The sequence below is a fragment of the Chiloscyllium punctatum genome, chromosome 15, assembly GCF_047496795.1.
Source record: "Chiloscyllium punctatum isolate Juve2018m chromosome 15, sChiPun1.3, whole genome shotgun sequence".
Classification (NCBI taxonomy): domain Eukaryota; kingdom Metazoa; phylum Chordata; class Chondrichthyes; order Orectolobiformes; family Hemiscylliidae; genus Chiloscyllium; species Chiloscyllium punctatum.
The window spans coordinates 10,136,640-10,155,425 of NC_092753.1; the positions used below are offsets into that span (position 1 = coordinate 10,136,640).

At 52.7% G+C, this 18,786-nt stretch overlaps 1 protein-coding gene across 4 annotated transcripts in view; it reads left to right on the plus strand.

Moving 5' to 3' along the window:
* The window catches only part of LOC140486039 (uncharacterized), a 115,281-nt gene that overhangs the window by 50,812 nt on the left and 45,683 nt on the right, over positions 1-18,786 (plus strand). For all 4 annotated transcript variants that reach the window (XM_072584621.1, XM_072584620.1, XM_072584619.1 and 1 more), the window contains exons 2-4: positions 7,322-7,667; positions 7,756-7,858; positions 17,674-17,828. In XM_072584621.1, the coding sequence (XP_072440722.1) occupies positions 7,370-7,667; positions 7,756-7,858; positions 17,674-17,828 (556 nt within the window). In that variant the 5' untranslated portion in view covers positions 7,322-7,369. The remainder of the gene's footprint in view (positions 1-7,321; positions 7,668-7,755; positions 7,859-17,673; positions 17,829-18,786) is intronic.

The following is an 18,786-nucleotide window of genomic DNA, read 5'->3' on the forward strand; positions in this document are numbered from 1 at the left end:
ACCCCTCACCCTCACCCCCCTCACCCTCACCCTCACCCTCACTCCCCTCACCCTCACACCCCTCACCCTCACTCCCCTCACCCTCACCCTCACCCCCCTCAGCCCCCTCACCCTCACCCCCCTCGCCCTCACTCACCCTCACCCTCACTCCCCTCACGCCCCTCACCCTCACTCCCCTCACACCCCTCACACCCTCACTCCCCTCACCCTCACCCCCCTCACCCTCACCCCCTCACCCTCACCCTCACTCCCCTCACCCTCACCCCCCTCACCCTCACCCTCACTCCCCTCACCCTCACACCCCTCACCCTCACTCCCCTCACCCTCACCCTCACCCCCCTCACCCTCACCCCCCTCGCCCTCACTCACCCTCACCCTCACTCCCCTCACGCCCCTCACCCTCACTCCCCTCACACCCCTCACACCCTCCACTCCCCTCACCCTCACCCCCTCACACCCCTCACCCTCACTCCCCTTACCCTCACACCCCTCGTCCTCGCTCTCCTCACACTCCTCACCCTCACTCCCCTCACCCTCACTCCCCTCTACCCCCTCACCCCTCACCCTCACACCCCTCACCCTCACCCCCTCACCCTCACACCCCTCACCCCCTCACCCTCACACCCCCTCACCCTCACACCCCTCACCCTCACCCCCTCACTCCCCTCACCCTCACTCTCCTCACACCCCTCACCCTCACTCCCCTCACCCTCACACCCCTCACCCTCACCCCCTTACATCCCTCACCTTCACTCCCCTTACCCTCACTCCCCCACCCTCACCCTCACCACCCCCACACCACTCACCCTCAACACCCTGAAACCCCTCACCCTCACCCCCTCACACCTCTCACCCTCATTCCCCTCACCCCCCTCACAACCCTCACCCTCACTCTCCCCACCTCACTCCCCTCACCCCCCTCACACCCCTCACCCTCAACCCCCTCACACCCCTCACCCTCACTCCCCTCACCCTCTCTCCCCTCACCCTCCCTCACCCTCACCCTCCCTCACCCTCACCCTGCCTCACCCTCACCCTCCCTCACCGTCACCCTCCCTCACCGTCACTCCCCTCACCCTCATCCTCACCCTCACATCCCTCTCCCTCAATCCCCTCACACCCCTCACCCTCACTCCCCTCGCACTCACTCCTCTCACCCCCTCACCCTCACTCTCCTCACTCTCCTCACTCCCCTCACTCCCCTCACCCTCACTCTCCTCACCCTCACTCTCCTCACCCTCATCCCTCTCACTCCTCTCACCCTCACCCCCTCACTCCCTTACTCAACCCTCACTCCCCTCACTCCCCTCACACCCCTCACCCTCACTCCCCTCACCCCCTCACCCTCACTCCCCTCACCCTCACCCTCACCCCCCCACACTCACTCCCCTCACCCCCTCACCCTCACTCTCCTCACTTCTCTCACACTCACTCCCCTCACACTCACTCCCCTCACCCTCACACCTCTCACTCCCCTCACCCTCACTCCCCTCACTCCCCTCACCCCCTCACTCTCCTCACACCCCTCAGCCTCACTCCCCTCACCCTCTCACCTTCACACCCCTCACCCTAACTCCACTCACCCTCACTCTCACCCCCCTCACCCCCCTCACTCCGATCACCCCCTCAACCTCCCTTCCCTCACCCACTTCACCCTCCCACACCCTCACTACATTCTCCCCGTGTCTGCGTGGGTTTCCTCCGGGTGCTCCAGTTTCCTCCCGCAGTCCAAAGATGTGCAGGTCAGGTGAATTGGCCATGCTAAATTGCCCGTAGTGTTAGGTAAGAGGTAGATGTAGGGGTATGGGTGGGTTGCGCTTCGGCGGGGCGGTGTGGACTTGTTGGGCCGAAGGGCCTGTTTCCACACTGTAAGTGATCTAATCTAATCTAATCTAATCTAATCACTCCCCTCACCCCCCTCACTCCCCTCACACCCCTCACACTCACTCCCCTCACTCCCCTCACCCCCCTCACCCTCACTCCCCTCACATGCCTCACTCCCCTCACATCCCTCACCCTCACTCCCCTCACCCTCACTCCCCTCACCCCCTCACCCTCACTCCCCTCACTCCCCTCACTCTCACACTCACTCCCCTCACCCTCACCCCTCTCACTCCCCTCACCCTCACTCCTCTCACTCCCCTCACCCCCTCACTCCCCTGACACATCTCAGCCTCACTACCCTCACCCTAACTCCACTCCCCTCACTCCCCTCACCCTCACCCCCCGCACTCCCCTCACTCCGATCACCCCCTCAACCTCCCTTCCCTCACCCACTTCACCCTCCCACACCCTCACTACATTCACATCCATCACTCCCCTCACCCCCTCACACCTCTCACACCTGTCACCCTCACTCCCCTCACTCCCCTCACTCCCCTCACCCTCCTCACCCTCACTCCCCTCATACGCCTCACTACCCTCACCCGCTTCACCCTCACTCCCCTCACACCCCTCACCCTCACTCTCTTCACTCCCCTCACTCCCCTCACCCTCACTCCCCTCACCCTCACTCCCCTCACTCCCTCACTCCCCTCACACCCCTCAGCCTCACTCCCCTCACCCTCTCACCTTCACACCCCTCACCCTAACTCCACTCACCCTCACTCCCCTCACCCTCACCCCCCCTCACCCCCTCACTCCGATCACCCCCTCAACCTCCCTTCCCTCACCCACTTCACCCTCCCACACCCTCACCACATTCACATCCATCACTCCCCTCACCCCCTCACACCTCCCACACCCCTCACACTCACTCCCCTCACACTCACTCCCCTCACTCCCCTCACCCCCCTCACCCTCACTCCCCTCATACGCCTCACTACCCTCACACGCCTCAACCTCATTCCCCTCACACCCCTCACCCTCACTCTCCTCACTCCCCTCACTCTCTTCACTCCCCTCACTCCCCTCACACACACTCCCCTCACACTCACTCCCCTCACCCTCACCCCTCTCACTCCCCTCACCCTCACTCGCCTCACTCCCTCACTCCCCTCACCCCCTCACTCCCCTCACACCCCTCAGCCTCACTCCCCTCACCCTCTCACCTTCACACCCCTCACCCTAACTCCACTCACCCTCACTCCCCTCACCCTCACTCGCCTCACTCCCTCACTCCCCTCACCCCCTTACTCCCCTCACACCCCTCAGCCTCACTCCCCTCACCCTCTCACCTTCACACCCCTCAGCCTCACTCCCCTCACCCTCTCACCTTCACACCCCTCACCCTAACTCCACTCACCCTCACTCCCCTCACCCTCACTCGCCTCACTCCCTCACTCCCCTCACCCCCCTTACTCCCCTCACACCCCTCACCCTCACTCCCCTCACCCTCACCCTCACCCTCACATCCCTCTCCTTCAATTCCCTCACACCCCTTACCGTCACTCCTCTCACCCTCACTCCCCTCACCCTCACCCCTCTCACTCCTCTCACTCTCACCCCCTCACTCCCTTACTCAACCCTCACTCCCCTCACCCCCTCACTCCCCTCACACCCCTCACCCTCACTCCCCTCACCCCCCTCACACGCACTCCCCTCACCCCCTCACCCTCACTCCCCTCACCCTCACTCCCCTCACCCCCTCACCCTCACTCTCCTCACTCTCCTCACTCCCCTCACACTCACTCCCCTCACTCCCCTCACCCCCCTCACCCTCACTCCCCTCATACGCCTCACTACCCTCACACGCCTCAACCTCATTCCCCTCACACCCCTCACCCTCACTCTCCTCACTCCCCTCACTCTCTTCACTCCCCTCACTCCCCTCACACACACTCCCCTCACACTCACTCCCCTCACCCTCACCCCTCTCACTCCCCTCACCCTCACTCGCCTCACTCCCTCACTCCCCTCACCCCCTCACTCCCCTCACACCCCTCAGCCTCACTCCCCTCACCCTCTCACCTTCACACCCCTCACCCTAACTCCACTCACCCTCACTCCCCTCACCCTCACTCGCCTCACTCCCTCACTCCCCTCACCCCCTTACTCCCCTCACACCCCTCAGCCTCACTCCCCTCACCCTCTCACCTTCACACCCCTCAGCCTCACTCCCCTCACCCTCTCACCTTCACACCCCTCACCCTAACTCCACTCACCCTCACTCCCCTCACACTCACTCGCCTCACTCCCTCACTCCCCTCACCCCTTACTCCCCTCACACCCCTCACCCTCACTCCCCTCACCCTCACCCTCACCCTCACATCCCTCTCCTTCAATTCCCTCACACCCCTTACCGTCACTCCTCTCACCCTCACTCCCCTCACCCTCACCCCTCTCACTCCTCTCACTCTCACCCCCTCACTCCCTTACTCAACCCTCACTCCCCTCACCCCCTCACTCCCCTCACACCCCTCACCCTCACCTCCCCTCACCCCCCCTCACACGCACTCCCCTCACCCCCTCACCCTCACTCCCCTCACCCTCACTCCCCTCACCCCCCTCACCCTCACTCTCCTCACTCTCCTCACCCTCACTCCCCTCACACTCACTCCCCTCACCCTCACACCTCTCACTCCCCTCACCCTCACTCCCTCACTCCCCTCACCCCCTCACTCCCCTCACACCCCTCAGCCTCACCCCCTCACCCTCACCTCCCCCTCACCCTACTCCACACCACCCCCCCCCCCCCCCCCCCCCCCCCCCCCCCCCCCCCCCCCCCCCCCCCCCCCCCCCCCCCCCCCCCCCCCCCCCCCCCCCCCCCCCCCCCCACCCCCCCACCCCCCCCCCCACCCCCCCCCCCCCCCCCCCCCCCCCCCCCCCCCCCCCCCCCCCCCCCCCCCCCCCACCCCCCCCCCCCCCCCCCCCCCACCCCCCCCCCCCCCCCCCCCCCCCCCCCCCCCCCCCACCCCCCCCCCCACCCCCCCCCCCCCCCCCCCCCCCCCCCCCCCCCCCCCCCCCCCCCCCCCCCCCCCCCCCCCCCCCCCCCCCCCCCCCCCCCCCCCCCCCCCCCCCCCCCCCCCCCCCCCCCCCCCCCCCCCCCCCCCCCCCCCCCCCCCCCCCCCCCCCCCCCCCCCCCCCCCCCCCCCCCCCCCCCCCCCCCCCCCCCCCCCCCCCCCCCCCCCCCCCCCCCCCCCCCCCCCCCCCCCCCCCCCCCCCCTCACTCCCCTCACCCTCACCCCCCCTCACCCCTCACTCCGATCACCCCCTCAACCTCCCTTCCCTCACCCACTTCACCCTCCCACACCCTCACTACATTCACATCTATCACTCCCCTCACACCCCTCACACCCCTCACTCCCCTCTCTCCCCTTACCCTCACCCTCACTTCCCTCACTCCCCTCACCCTCACTCCCCTCACCCTCACTCCCCTCATTCACCTCACCCTCACTCCCCTTACCCTCACCCCTCACACCTTCACCAACCACACTTTCACCCACCACACCCTCACACCCCTCACCCTCACTCCCCTTACCCTCACTCCCCTCACCCTCACTCGCACTCACTCCCCTCACCCTCACCCCCTCACCTTTACACCCCTAACCTTCACACCCCTCACACTCCCTCACCCTCACTCCCATCACTCTCCCCCCTCACCTTCACACCCTTCACCCTCACACCCCTCACCCTCACACCCCTCACCCTCACTCTTCTTACCCTCCCCCTCACCCCCCACACCCTCACACCCCCAACACCCTCACACCCCTCTCCCTCACTCCCCTTGCCGTCACTCTCCCTCACCTTCACTCCCACACCCATCACCCTCACTCCCCTCACCCCTCACCTTCACACCACTCACTCTCACTCCCTTCACCCTCACCCCCTCACCTTCACACCCCTCACCCTAACCCCCCTCACCCTCACTCTCTCACTCCCCTCACCCCTTCAACCTCCCTTCCGTCACCCACCTCACCCTCCCTCACCTTCACTACCTTTACACCCATCACCCTCACTCCCCTCACCCTTACCCCCTCACCCTCACTCCCCTCACTCACCCTCACCCTCCCTCACACTCACTACCTTCACCCATCACTCTCACTCCCCTCAACCTCACTCTCTCACCCTCCCTCACTCACCCTCACTCCCCTCACCCCCTCCCTCTTCATCCCCTCACCCCCTTACCCTCCCTTCCCTCATCCACCTCACCCTCAGTCACCCTCACTCCCTTCACTCCCCTCACTCCTCATCCTCAATCCCCTCACATTCAGACCCCTCACCCTCCATCCCCTCACCTTCACACCCTCACCCTCACTCCCCTCACCCTCACCCACTCACCTTCACACCCCTCACCCTCAATCCCCTCAATCCCCTCACACCCCCACACACTCACTCCCCTCATCCCCCTCACTCCCCTCACCCCCTCACTCCCCTCACCCCCTCAATCCCCTCACCCTCAGTTCCCACCCCTCACTCCCCTCACCCTCCCTCACCCTCACCCCCTCACCCTCCCTCACCCTCACCCCCTCACCCTCACCCCCTCATCTCACCCCCTCACCTTCACCCTCCCTCACCCTCACTCTCATCACCCCCTCACACCCCTCACCCTCCCTTCCCTCACCCACCTCACCCTTCATCACCCTCACCAACTTCACACCATCACTCTCACTCCCCTCACCCTCACTCCCCTCACCCTCACCCCCCTCACCCACAACCCCCTCACCCTCACCCTCACTCTCCTCACCCTCTCCTTCACTCCCCTTACCTGGACTTCACTCACCCTCAGTCCCCTCATCCACCCTCCCCGCACTCCCCACCCTCACCTTCACCCTCACTTCCTTCATTCGCCCCCTCATCTCACTGCCCCCACATTCTCCCTCAGCGTCACACCCCTCATCCTCGTCCTCACCCTCATCCCTACTGCCCACTCCAGCCTCTGTCTCCCCCCTCCCCTATCGTGCCCTCCTCTCCCATCTTCCCACTCCTCTCTCCCCTTGCCTCTCTTCCCCACTCTACACCCTTCTCCCCCAGTACCCCCTTCTCCCCCTACTGCCCCTTCTACCGCTCTCTTACCCATACTCCCTCCTCCTCCCCTCTCCCCTGCTCCACCCTCCTCCCCCTGCTCCACCCTCCTCCCCCCGCTCCACCCTCCTCCCCCTGCTCCACCCTCCTCCCCCTGCTCCACCCTCCTCCCCCCGCTCCACCCTCCTCCCCCCGCTCCACCCTCCTCCCCCCGCTCCACCCTCCTCCCCCTGCTCCACCCTCCTCCCCCTGCTCCACCCTCCTCCTGGGAGAAGAGCAATGAGTCGGGGTAACCTGACAGCTCAAGGAGCTCACACCTTATTGGGCATGAGGTAAAATTCTCAGCTGTGACCAAAAGTTACATTCACTCGTGTCGCGGAAGTTACTTTTCGCTTGTTTTGTTTGTTTTAACTTGAAGGAAAAATCCAAGTTTCTTTCTTGAGAGTGGAGTGCTTCACGTGGGAAGATGAGCAAGGAACACAGCGGTAGCGACGGTGCTGAGGAAGATCACCTCTTCCCTGGGCGCACAACTTCACGGGGCTCCCTCGGACAAGAACACTCCAGCACCACCGAGCAACTCATCCCGGGGAATTCCGACCTGGGTACCGTGACGCAGACCTACCCTGCTTCCGTGAGTATCTCGCAGACCAGCAACCTCGGAGACTGGGATGCGGAGAAAGAGTTTGCTTCATATGAAGCTGTAACTGTAGTCAATTCGGCTCAACAGATCTCTTCGGAAGAAAGCAGGAGCACCATAGAAGAAGGTAACTTTAAAAAAATGATGCTTGCTGTGGCAAACTCTTGTGCCGGGCCAACGGGAAAAGGTTCATGATGATTGTTTTTGACTTGCAGTTATTGGTGTGTTGAAAAACCTGGCCGGCTCCGATGCAGATTCAGAGACAAGTCTTGAAAGGCAGCTGTCCTCCACTGTGCTGCAGGCCTCTGAGACTGAAAGGTGAAACAGCAATATTTTATAACTAACTTAGGAGCCCTGTATATAGGATAATAAACTTATATGTGAACATGAGAAAGTTAGTCAGTCTGTTCATTGCACAGATCTCACCTACCAGGGACTTTGCCAGTGGTTACATCTCCTGAGGAGGAAAGTTATGCCTAAAGGCTTCTTAAAAATCACAAGAGAGTGGTGACAGGCCATTGAGTCCACACCACCCTGCTGAAGAGCGTCCCACCCCAACCCTATAACATTGCATTTCTCATGGATAATCTACCTAGTCTGCACATCCCTGGACACTATGGGCAATTTAGCACGGCCAGTCCACCTAACCTGCACGTTTTGGACTGCGGGAGCAGACCCACACAGTGAATGTGCAAATTCCACACAGACAGTCACCTGAGGCTGGAATCGAACCCAGATCCCTGGTGCTGTGAGGCAGCGGTGCTAACCACTGAGCCACCAGGCTGCCACAATGCCGCTATTTCAACTAAACTTTGTTCTCCATCCTACATTCCTCCTTATTCTATCATAGTCGAGTGTGAACTGTATTTACTTGCAGGAAATATGATCTTTCACCGTGCGTGGGTGGCACAGTGGTTAGCACTGCTGCCTCACAGCGCCAGAGACCTGGGTTCAATTCCCGCCTCAGGCGACTGACTGAGTGGAGTTTGCACATGCTCCCCGTGTCTGCGTGGGTTTCCTCCGGGTGCTCCGGTTTCCTCCCACAGTCCAAAGATGTGCAGGTCAGGTGAATTGGCCGTGCTAAATTGTCCGTAGCGTTAGGTAAGGGGTAGATATAGATGTAGGGGTATGGGTGGGTTGTGCTTCGGCGGGGCGGTGTGGACTTGTTGGGCCGAAGGGCCTGTTTCCACACTGTAAGTAATCTAATCTAATCTTTCAAGCTCTGCTTTGCAAGATTTGTTATCATTGTTAAGAATTTGCATTAATGTTTTGTAGCTTCTTAGTTCAGTCCCTGGATTACTAACCTGGTGATTTAACACTATGCACCAGACCACCAATCCTGTTGTTAAGCAACAATTCACCAATTGTTTAGCAATATTCTTTCTCAGGTATCTCTGACAAGGCCAGCATTTGTTGTCAATCCCTAATCGCCCTGGGGGTGGCGCTGGTGAGCCACATACTTGAACTGCTAAAGTCCTTGGGGGTCCAGATGCCCTCCCAGTCCTGTCAGGATGAGACCTCCAGGATTTGGATCCAGTGACAGTGAAGGATGGTGTCATGATGCATTTATGTGGGAAAGTGGAGTAATCAGATCGGTCAGCACCTTATTGAATGGCGGAGCCGGCTTGAAAAGGGCTAGCTGGCCTTCTCCTGTTCTCATATAGCCACGTTTCCACGTCAGCGTCACATGGACAGAAACCTGCCAATGTCGCGGTGGTATTTCCAACAACTGGATGTCCTTGCCCTCTTGAGTGGTGGAGGTGACAGGTTTGGAAGATGTTGCCAGAGAACCCTTGGTGAGTTGCTGCAGTGCACCGCTGTTGGCGCAATTGAACTTTAAAGATGGCCGACAGACTGCTGATAAGGGCATTCTTTGACTGTCATTATTATTGGAGCTGCACCCATCTAGGGCAGTGAAATCTATTCTGCCCTGTTCCTGTTGTGCCTTATCAATGGTTGAGAAACCTTTAGACAATAGAGAGGTTAGCCGCACATCACAGAATAATCAGTCTCTTCCTCGGCTTCTTCCATTGCCACAGTGAATAGTCTGTTTATTGGTGGAATAACACATCGTCTTCCACCTAGGAAGCCTACAGTCTGGAGGGATCAACATTGAGTTCTCCAATTTCAAATAGCCTCCCTTCCCTTTCCCCGACTCCCTTCCCTTCCCTTCCCTTCTGTTCCACTCACTGATCCTTCCTTCCAGCCACCAACTGGATTCGTTCCTCTCATCAACCAAACAGGCCGTACCCTCTACCTGTATTCATCTATCACTACCTCACCACTCCGTCCCTCCCCCGCCCAAAACCCTCCTCCCTCTTTATCTGCAGCTCCCTTCACCCCCACCCCCATTCTTGAAGAAGGGTTCTACCTGAAACGTTGACTTCTGCACCTCCTGATGCTGCCTAACTTGCTGTGTTCTTCCAGCCTCCTACTCTGACTTGGTCCAGCAGCAATTGGGTAAATGGGGCTGGTCTATCAATCTTCCAGTTGGTTGACTCAGGATCTTGATGGGGGGTTCAGTGACAGTAATGGTGGCTGATGTCTTGTGTTGGAAGATGATCTTCCAATTGATGGCACTTACCAACCCAAGTCTGAATTTTGTCAGCTAGGGGCTATTTAATCACTCTCTGCCTCAGATAGGCAGGTTCTGTATTAATTACAGTGTACAAACTGGATATTTGACCCAGGTTTCCAGGGAGTGTGCTCCACCACTATCTCACTTAATCGACATATCCTTCTATTCCTTTCTTCCTTATGTGTTTATCTAGAGTCTCCTTTAATGCATCAATGCTTCCACTGTATTTGCTCCATTTAGTTGTTGAGTTCCACATTTGTACTGTGCTGTGTTAACAATATCTTCCAAATTCATAATCAGGTTTATTGATGACTTGGGGGTGGTACTGTGGCCCAGTAGCACTTGCTGCCTCACAGTGCCAGGGACCCGGGTACAATTCCAGCTGTCTGTGACTGTCTGTGTGGAGTTTGCACATCCTCCCCGTGTCTGCGTGGGTTTCCTCCAGGTGCTCTGGTTTCCTCCCACAGTCCAAAGACGTGCAGGTCAGGTGGAATAGCCATGCTCAATTGCCCATAGTGTACAGCCTAGGTGGGTTAACCAAAGGAAATGCAGGGTTACAATGGTGGGTCTGGATGGGATGCTGTTCGGAGAGTCAGTGTGGACTTGATGGGCCGAATGACCTGCTTCCACACTGTAGGGATTCTATTGTTCATTTTTATGCCTGTAAGTTTTGGACTCTCCCATAAGTGGAAATCTCTTCCCTGCATCATTGTAAAGACCGTGATCAGGTCAGACATCATTCTTCTCAAACATAGTCTGAGTGTTTAATTCTTCCTGAGAGTTTTACCTCATCAAGACTGGTGTCACCTTTGTCAATTTTTTGTGCATGTTCTACAGCATCTGCATCAGTTAAGGTGTCTCCAAACATTCACAGAAGGTGCTAAAAGCATCCTTACCGAATGCTCACCGTAAATCATGGCTACATGGTGGAGGTGCTGGTGTTGGACTGGGGTGGACAAAGTCACAAGTCACACAACACCGGGTTATAGTCCAACAGGTTTATTTGAAATCACAAGCTTTGGGAGCGTTGCATCTTCACCTGATTAAGCAGCAGTGCTCCAAAAGCTTGTGATTTCAAATAAACCTGTTGGACTACAACCTGGTGTTATGTGACTTCTGATTAGGTAATTAATTCCAGATTTATACTATTTCTATTAAAATTTCACCAAATGCTGTGGTGAGATTCAAACCCATATTCCCAGAGCATAAATCTAGATTACTAGATATCACCTAGGTTACTGGACGTAGCGTAGATTATTAGACATCGTCTAGGTTACTAGACACCGCCTAGATTAATAGACATTGCCCAGGTTACTAGACATAGCCTAGATTACTAGACACACTCAATCATTAGACATTACCACTGATCCACCACTTTCTTTTGGCTGCCCTCTATCTTCATTGTATTTCGTTGCTTTCTATCTCCATAATCCTTAACACCCTTCTCTCTGTAGTATATACTAAAACAACCGTCAATCTTGGATTTTAAATTTTCAATTAACCCTCTAGCCTTGAGCGTTTATTTTAGATTGCTTACAGTGTGGAAATAGGCCCTTCGGCCCAACAAGTCCACACCGACCCGCCGAAGAGCAACCCACCCAGACCCATTTCCCTACATTTACCCCTTCACCTAACACTGCAGGCAATTGACCATGGCCAATTCACCTAACCTGCACATTTTTGGACTGTGGGAAGAAACCGGAGCACCCGGAGGAAACCCACACGGACACGGGGAGAGCTTTAGGTCAGTGTTCCAAAATTCCACTATCTGTGTCTGAAAGAATGTGACCTGACTTCCTCCTGAATGATCAAATTCTGGTTTTAAGTTTATTGCCCTTTCCACCATTATTCCCATCTCATATTGTTACACTTGACAGGAGTAGGGGACTGGCGACCAAGTGCCATTTCTCCACAAGCCATTCCAATGTTGAAGTCACTGCAAAGGTAGTCTTGTGGTCTAGTTCGGTTCTTTACACAGAGAGTGATAGGTATGTGGAATGCACTGCGGGCAGTGGTAGTTGAGTCAGATACATTAGGGACATTTAAGCGACTCTTGGATAGGCACATGGATGATAGTAAAATGAAAGGTTTAGATTAGATTACAGTGTGGAAACAGGCCCTTCGGCCCAACAAGTCCACACCGACCTGCCAAAGCGCAACCCACCCATGCCCCTACATTTAACCCTTACCTAAAAGGTGCAGGCAATTTAGCATGGCCAATTCACCTAAGTTGCACATCTTTGGACTGTGGGAGGAAACCGGAGCCAACACACGCAGACACGGGGAGAACATGCAAACTCCACACAGTCACTTGAGGCAGGAATTGAACCTGGGTCTCTGGTGCTGTGAGGCAGCAGTGCTAACCACTGTGCCACTATGCCACCCAGGTATGTTAGTTAGTTTGATCTTAGAGTGGGATAAAAGGTCAGCACAGCATCGAGGGCTGAAAGGTCTGTACTGTGCTGTACTTTATTCTAAAAGAGACCCTCACCAGGTTTCTCTGCAAACTTAAAAATAACGCATTCCTTTACAACATAGGTATGTTTTAAGCATGTGACCAAACTGGTTATCAAATAAGCTGCTATGCAAGATATCCCCTCAAGGTCAGACACACATTGCATTCAGACACAGACTGGATGAGATAATACAGCTCTACAACACCATTGTGAGTGGGAGAGTAAGAATAAGGTGGCTTGCTTACAGTTCCTTCCATTTCATGTTGACCACATCATGTTGCTGCCAGTGATGGGAGATACTTGGGTAGCAGGTCAGTTAGTATTAGTCTTATGATTATAGAGTAATACAGCATGGAAACAGACCTTTCCTTCCAAGTAGTCCATGTCGACCAAGTTTCCCAAGCTAACCTATTCTCACTTGCCTGCGTTTGGCCCATATCCCTTTGAACCTTTCCTATTCATCTACTTATTCAAAAGTCTTTTAAATGTTGCAGCTATACCTGCATCTACCACCTTGTCTGGCGCACACACACACACACACACACACACACACGAACCATCCTCTGGGTGAAGAAGTTGTCCCTCCAGGTCCCTTATAAATCTTTCCCCTCTCACCTTGAAAATATGCCCCCTAGTTTTGAACTCCCCCCACCCTGGGGAAAAGACCTTAGCTTTTCCCCTTATCTATGCCTCTCATGATTTTATAAACCTCACTGAGGTCACCCCTCAACCTCCTACGCTCCAGGGAAAACAGCCCCAGCCTCACCTTATAACTTAAATTCTTCAGTCCTGGCAACATCCTTGTCAATCTTTTCTGAACCATTCCAACTTAATAATATCCTTCCTATAGCAGGGGGAGCCAGAAACTGGTTCCAAAAGTGGTCTCACCAACTTCCTGTACAACCTCAACATCACGTCACAAGATTTAGTTAACAGTTCAGCTTTCAGAGTTTATGAGGCGGTCAGAGCTGTCACTTCCTGGGGTCTTCCCTGATTCTTCAACTGAGGTATTTCTTTTGACTTGTTTTCTTTTAAGGGTTGAATTGTTTTTCACTGAGAAAGATGTTTCCCCTCTCATCAGCAGATTCCAGCTGCCCCAATCCTCCAAATCTGTGGCCAAACTGAAAACCAGCAGGAGAAAGTGAGGATTGCAGACACAGGAGATCAGAGTTGAAGGGCTTATGCCCGAAACGTCGATTCTCCTGCTCCTCGGATGCTGTGTTTTCCAGCACCACACACTCGACTCTGAAAACTAGAAGGCCAGAGGCTGATTCTAGGCAACTTACCGCACTAGGCCTACTCCAAGCCTCAATCTCTTTATCGATCAATTATAGACCATTATCCATTCTCTTAATCTCTCTTTTTCTCCCAAAGTCACTTGGCGTTTGCAAGCAGCAGACAACTCTTTTGACAGTGTAGATTTTTTGCATTCCAAAAAGTCACACAGAAAATCTTTGCGAGCCAGAGCTTGTCCAAATTTGACCAATCCTTATAACCCATGTGGTTGTAACATGGCTTCACCCTTGGGGAAATGAAAGGCCATTTCCGCATGTGTTCTGTTTCGGTGGTTGTGATGGATGTAAACTTCAAAATGTTGAAGAGCACAGGTTTTTCTCTTCTGCTGCAAAAGAGTATCTCATTTAATGCCGATCTAATTTCTTAGGAAAGTGCTCGATTGGCTTGCCCTATGTCTGATTCATCAGATTGCAATAAGACCCCTCCAGATCACTAGCATTAGTTGCCATTTTGAAAAATCAAGGCACAATCAAAGCTGGTTCATTTGTTCGGATTGTATTCAGCTCCTCAAAAGCAGTGTGGCACTCTCTTGACCAGACCACCTTTGCCCGTTTTCGCAAACCTGTTGGTTCTGCCATAACGTGCATTTCTTCAACACGAATTGGCTATAGCGCGATTGAAGAATTTAGACCATTATTTGTAGAGTGCGAACTTACCTGTATTGGCTGTAACGTGATTCCAGCCCCATTCATTTTAATGGCGCAGCTAATGCGTGATTTCCTTCGAACACGAGATCGCATGAGAACGGAGCTATCTCACTGTATCAGAACCCGACTGTAAATCCATTCAGAGATGTTGTCATTGTGCTAAAGGTTTGCACAGATTTCCACTAGGAGTCACACATCCCTCAAAACCTCATGATTTCCTACTCAGTTTTAGGAATGGGGAATTATATCAAAATGTTTATTTTAACTCTTCTTGGCCATGTTTGTGTTGCAATGCATCCGAGGTAAGTTATCCTCACTTTCACAAACTCACTTCTGATATGATTTATGATTGAGTCAGCTGACTGCTTATAAATAAGGCTGTTATATGTTAGTGCATTTAATATGTCACTTAGTCAAATTACGCAATTGGATACACGCGTGTCAACTTTGTTCATAAATCTTTGGAAAGTGGCTGAAGTGTTTTTAAACCCAAATGGCATTGACTTGACATTGATACAACCTGTTTGCAGTAACAGAAGCTAATGTCTTTTTCAAGATGATTAGCATTTACCAATCCCCCTTCAGGTAATAATCCTGGCAAGGCATGACTCACTGCTTAGCCTATTGAGACAATCATCTGACCAGGAAATGGCACAAATTTGTTTTCATTGCTGCATTTATTTTTCTGTAATCTATGCAGAATCTAGTTGACCCATCAAGTTTAGGAACTAATGGCCATTGGAGAAGCTAGATTCAATCGAGTTATTTTTTAAAAAACATGTGTTGAATCCCTCTACCACTTAAGCTTGTTTACTGTGCTTAAACAATAAAGTTTTAGTGGTACTGATGCCCCTACATCCACATCATAAGGCTGTACACCCTGGTGTGTCTTAACAGATTTCCTTGTACTCCCTATGTAACCTTATTAGACCTTTCCCTTGTGCTTGCTCTAAGTACAAGATTGCGGAATTTTACTGCCTGGTATTTCAGCCATGACACGGAGGTTAGACTCGCAAGGACAAAGTCAGAGGTCACATGACACCAGCTTATTGTCCATCAGATTTATTTGAAATCACAGTCTCCTGATGAAGGAGCAGCGCACTGATTTCAAATAAACCTGATGAGCTATAACCTGGTGTCATGTGACATCTGCCCCAGTATTTCAGCATTGGCTAATCTGATTGTTGGGTTGACTTTGTGAATTGTCCACATTTCCTTCTCTCCTACTCTTACTGGCCCTGTTACCCTCCACTATTCTTATGATCCGCTATACTTGCTGTTTATTTTCCTTTCTGCAGTAATCCCTTCTTTTATCTGTTGTGTTCTTGTATGCTTTTTCTTTCAGTTTTACCTTGTCTCTTCCCTCTTCAAACAACAGCATTTTTCCTTTAGTCTGCTAAAGTCCCATTACAGTTTTTTGCTTCCACCTCTGTTAACTATTGTACCAAATTTTGCAAACGTACATATATGAATCTCCACTTTTTAATCTGAGTCATTTACACCCATACTGACTAGTCCAAATGCAAGTTCTTGGGGAGCACACTAAGTCAGTTTTACTCTGTCAATAAGATTATCCATGCCCTCTATCTCTTGCCTTATCAATTCCCTCTCTGTATCAATGGGCTTGCTTTCAGCTTTCAACTTAGCTAAGTCTTTTCTGTTTGACCTTGTTGAATACCTACTCAAAATGCGCAAAGTGAATTTCCCCTAGGGATGGGTGATAAAAATATTGGCCTCGCCGTGATGCCCACAGCCTGTGAGCCGATAACTTTAAAAAAAACGCTCTACTTATTCACGATGTTCATTGCTTTCTTTCAGAATTGAACGAGGTTTATTAATCATAACTTACCCGTTACAAATCCACACTAGCTCTGTCTGGTTCCAGTAATGTCCCTGCAATTAACATTCAGCTAGCAGGTATATCATTTCCTGCTTTAACCCTCTTCATAAATACTGCATGACATTGGCAGTTTTCCAACCCCAGCGACAATTCCTGAATCAGGACAGCTTTGGAAAAAAAATCACGATTAGAATTTCTCCAATTTTCAATTTCCTCCCCTATTGATTTCTGGGATGATCTGATTCTGATCGATCTCCAGCCTCGATATTCGCTTTTAATAGTTTCTCTGTTCTAATCCTTGATTGTCAAGACCGACACAAAGTAATCATTTATCAAGACTTCATCAATTTCTTCATCAGCAATTAAAATAATAATTTGTCGTTAAGGGGGCCACATTATTCTGAGTATTCATCTTTTTCTCCATATCCTTTTATAATCCTCTTATCATTTTATCTTTTAGTCCTGAGTATTGTACTCGTAAACCTTTGTTGCTCTTTCTGACCAGGCTTTGGTGTCTTGGTTCAGGATCCTGACACGAGTCAAATGCAGGTTCCGAACCTGCTTTATGTTGGAAATTTTAATCCCATGTGACTTTGCCTAAACTGGCTAACGAGAGGACAAACTCACCAACTGGTTAAGGAGAGAAGGTAGACTCTATGGGCTGGAGGGGGCCAATAGGAACCTCTCCATCACAGCAGCAACTGAAGCCTAGCATTGCAGGTAAAGGGAGAGAGAGGCTCCCTTCATTGTGGGCTATAAAAACATCCAAATTTAGAAATGACCACAGCAACGGGGTATAGAAGGGAAGCCCCTCTACAAAATAGGGTGGGGGGGAGGGTGGTAGAGGGAAAGTGAGGGGGCCAAGATTCTGTTCTATGTCTCCTTGGCGATCTCTGATTTCTTGCACATTTGTGTAGGCCTTTTTCCTTCGGTTTTACACCACCCCTCACCTCTTTTATAAACCAAAGTTGTTCATTATTTAATCGAAAGGGCAGAAATAATCTGTCCACCAAAAGGATCTCTCTAATTTTCAATTTCCTCCCCTATTGATTTCTAGGATGATCTGATTCTGATCAATCTCCAGCCTCAATATTTGCTTTTAATAGTTTCTTTGTTCTCATACTCAATTGCCAAGACTGATACAAAGTAATCATTTATCAAGACTTCATCAATTTCTTCATCAGCAATTAAAATATTAATTTGTCATTAAGGGGCCCACATTATCCTGAGCGTTCATCTTTCTCTCCAAATCCTTGGAAGTCGCAGTTTTTGTGGTTGTTGTTCTATTTTAATGATATGATGATCATTATAAACAGGAGGACTGAATTACCCAGTGAGGCAGGATTCTCCAGCAATGCCTCACTTTCTCTTCAGAGCCTGGAAAATGCGAAATCACAGCAAAGAGAAATGTCAGCAGTTAACACTCAGACATTCTGGATTTCATGGAATACACCTGGTCATTCGGAGGTAGGTGAGTCTGCGTATGCTGCATTTTGATGTTGCCTATTTCATAAGGGTCACCCTTCAATGGATTTTGTTTAGCTGAGGAGCTTGGTTGCCTTTAATTATTGGGATGTTTATCTCCTTGGAGGCGGAGGAACAGACAAAAATGTATCACATTTTTGGTGGAATGTTGCAAGGGGGTGTTCTGATTTTACCCTTTTACCCTCCCACTCCGCACACAGTCCCTCTGCCTTCGTCCCAAACTTGGACCTCTCTCCTAATTTATCATGAGTTTGTCCTGTCTAATGTATATGAAACCGAACTCTTTCCCCCTCGATTTTATTGGCATTAAAGTGCTGATCATCCAACTTCCCCTCTTAGCCTCTCATGTTGTAAATAGTTCTCTCTCTCTTTTTTTAAGTGTTGCCCCTCTCCCCTTTCGATCTGCTTGAGCCCACATTCTCAACAGGTCCCCATGCCACCTCCAACCTTCCTCCAATGTTCTGGAACATGCTGTTGCCCACCATTCCCATTTTCTCCAGAGCTCCGTGTTTGACCCCCTCCTTCCAGCTAGCTTTCCAACCCAGCCATTTTATCAAAAGAAGTCTAATTAAAGTCACAAACGGTGCCTTATATGGACGGTGAGAAAGACGAAATGTCCCTCCTCATTCTTCTCAACTTGTCTTCAGCCCCTGACGTATTTGACCACATTACTCTTTTCCGACATCAGCTGGCTGGAACCGGTCTCCGCTAGTTCCATTCCCAGTTGTAGCCAGACTACCACTTACTGTGGCAGTTTTGTTCCTGCATCTCCCCTCTTACGTCTCATTCCCTTCCCTCACTGAAATGTTGCACTTCAGCCTCATCGTTTGGAAGGTACAAGGTTAGCCTTTATTTGAACACTGATGACAGTCTGCCACCCCCCCACACCTCCCTCAACTCCCCCTCTTTCTCTCTCCTTATCCAACATCCAGTACTGGAACAAA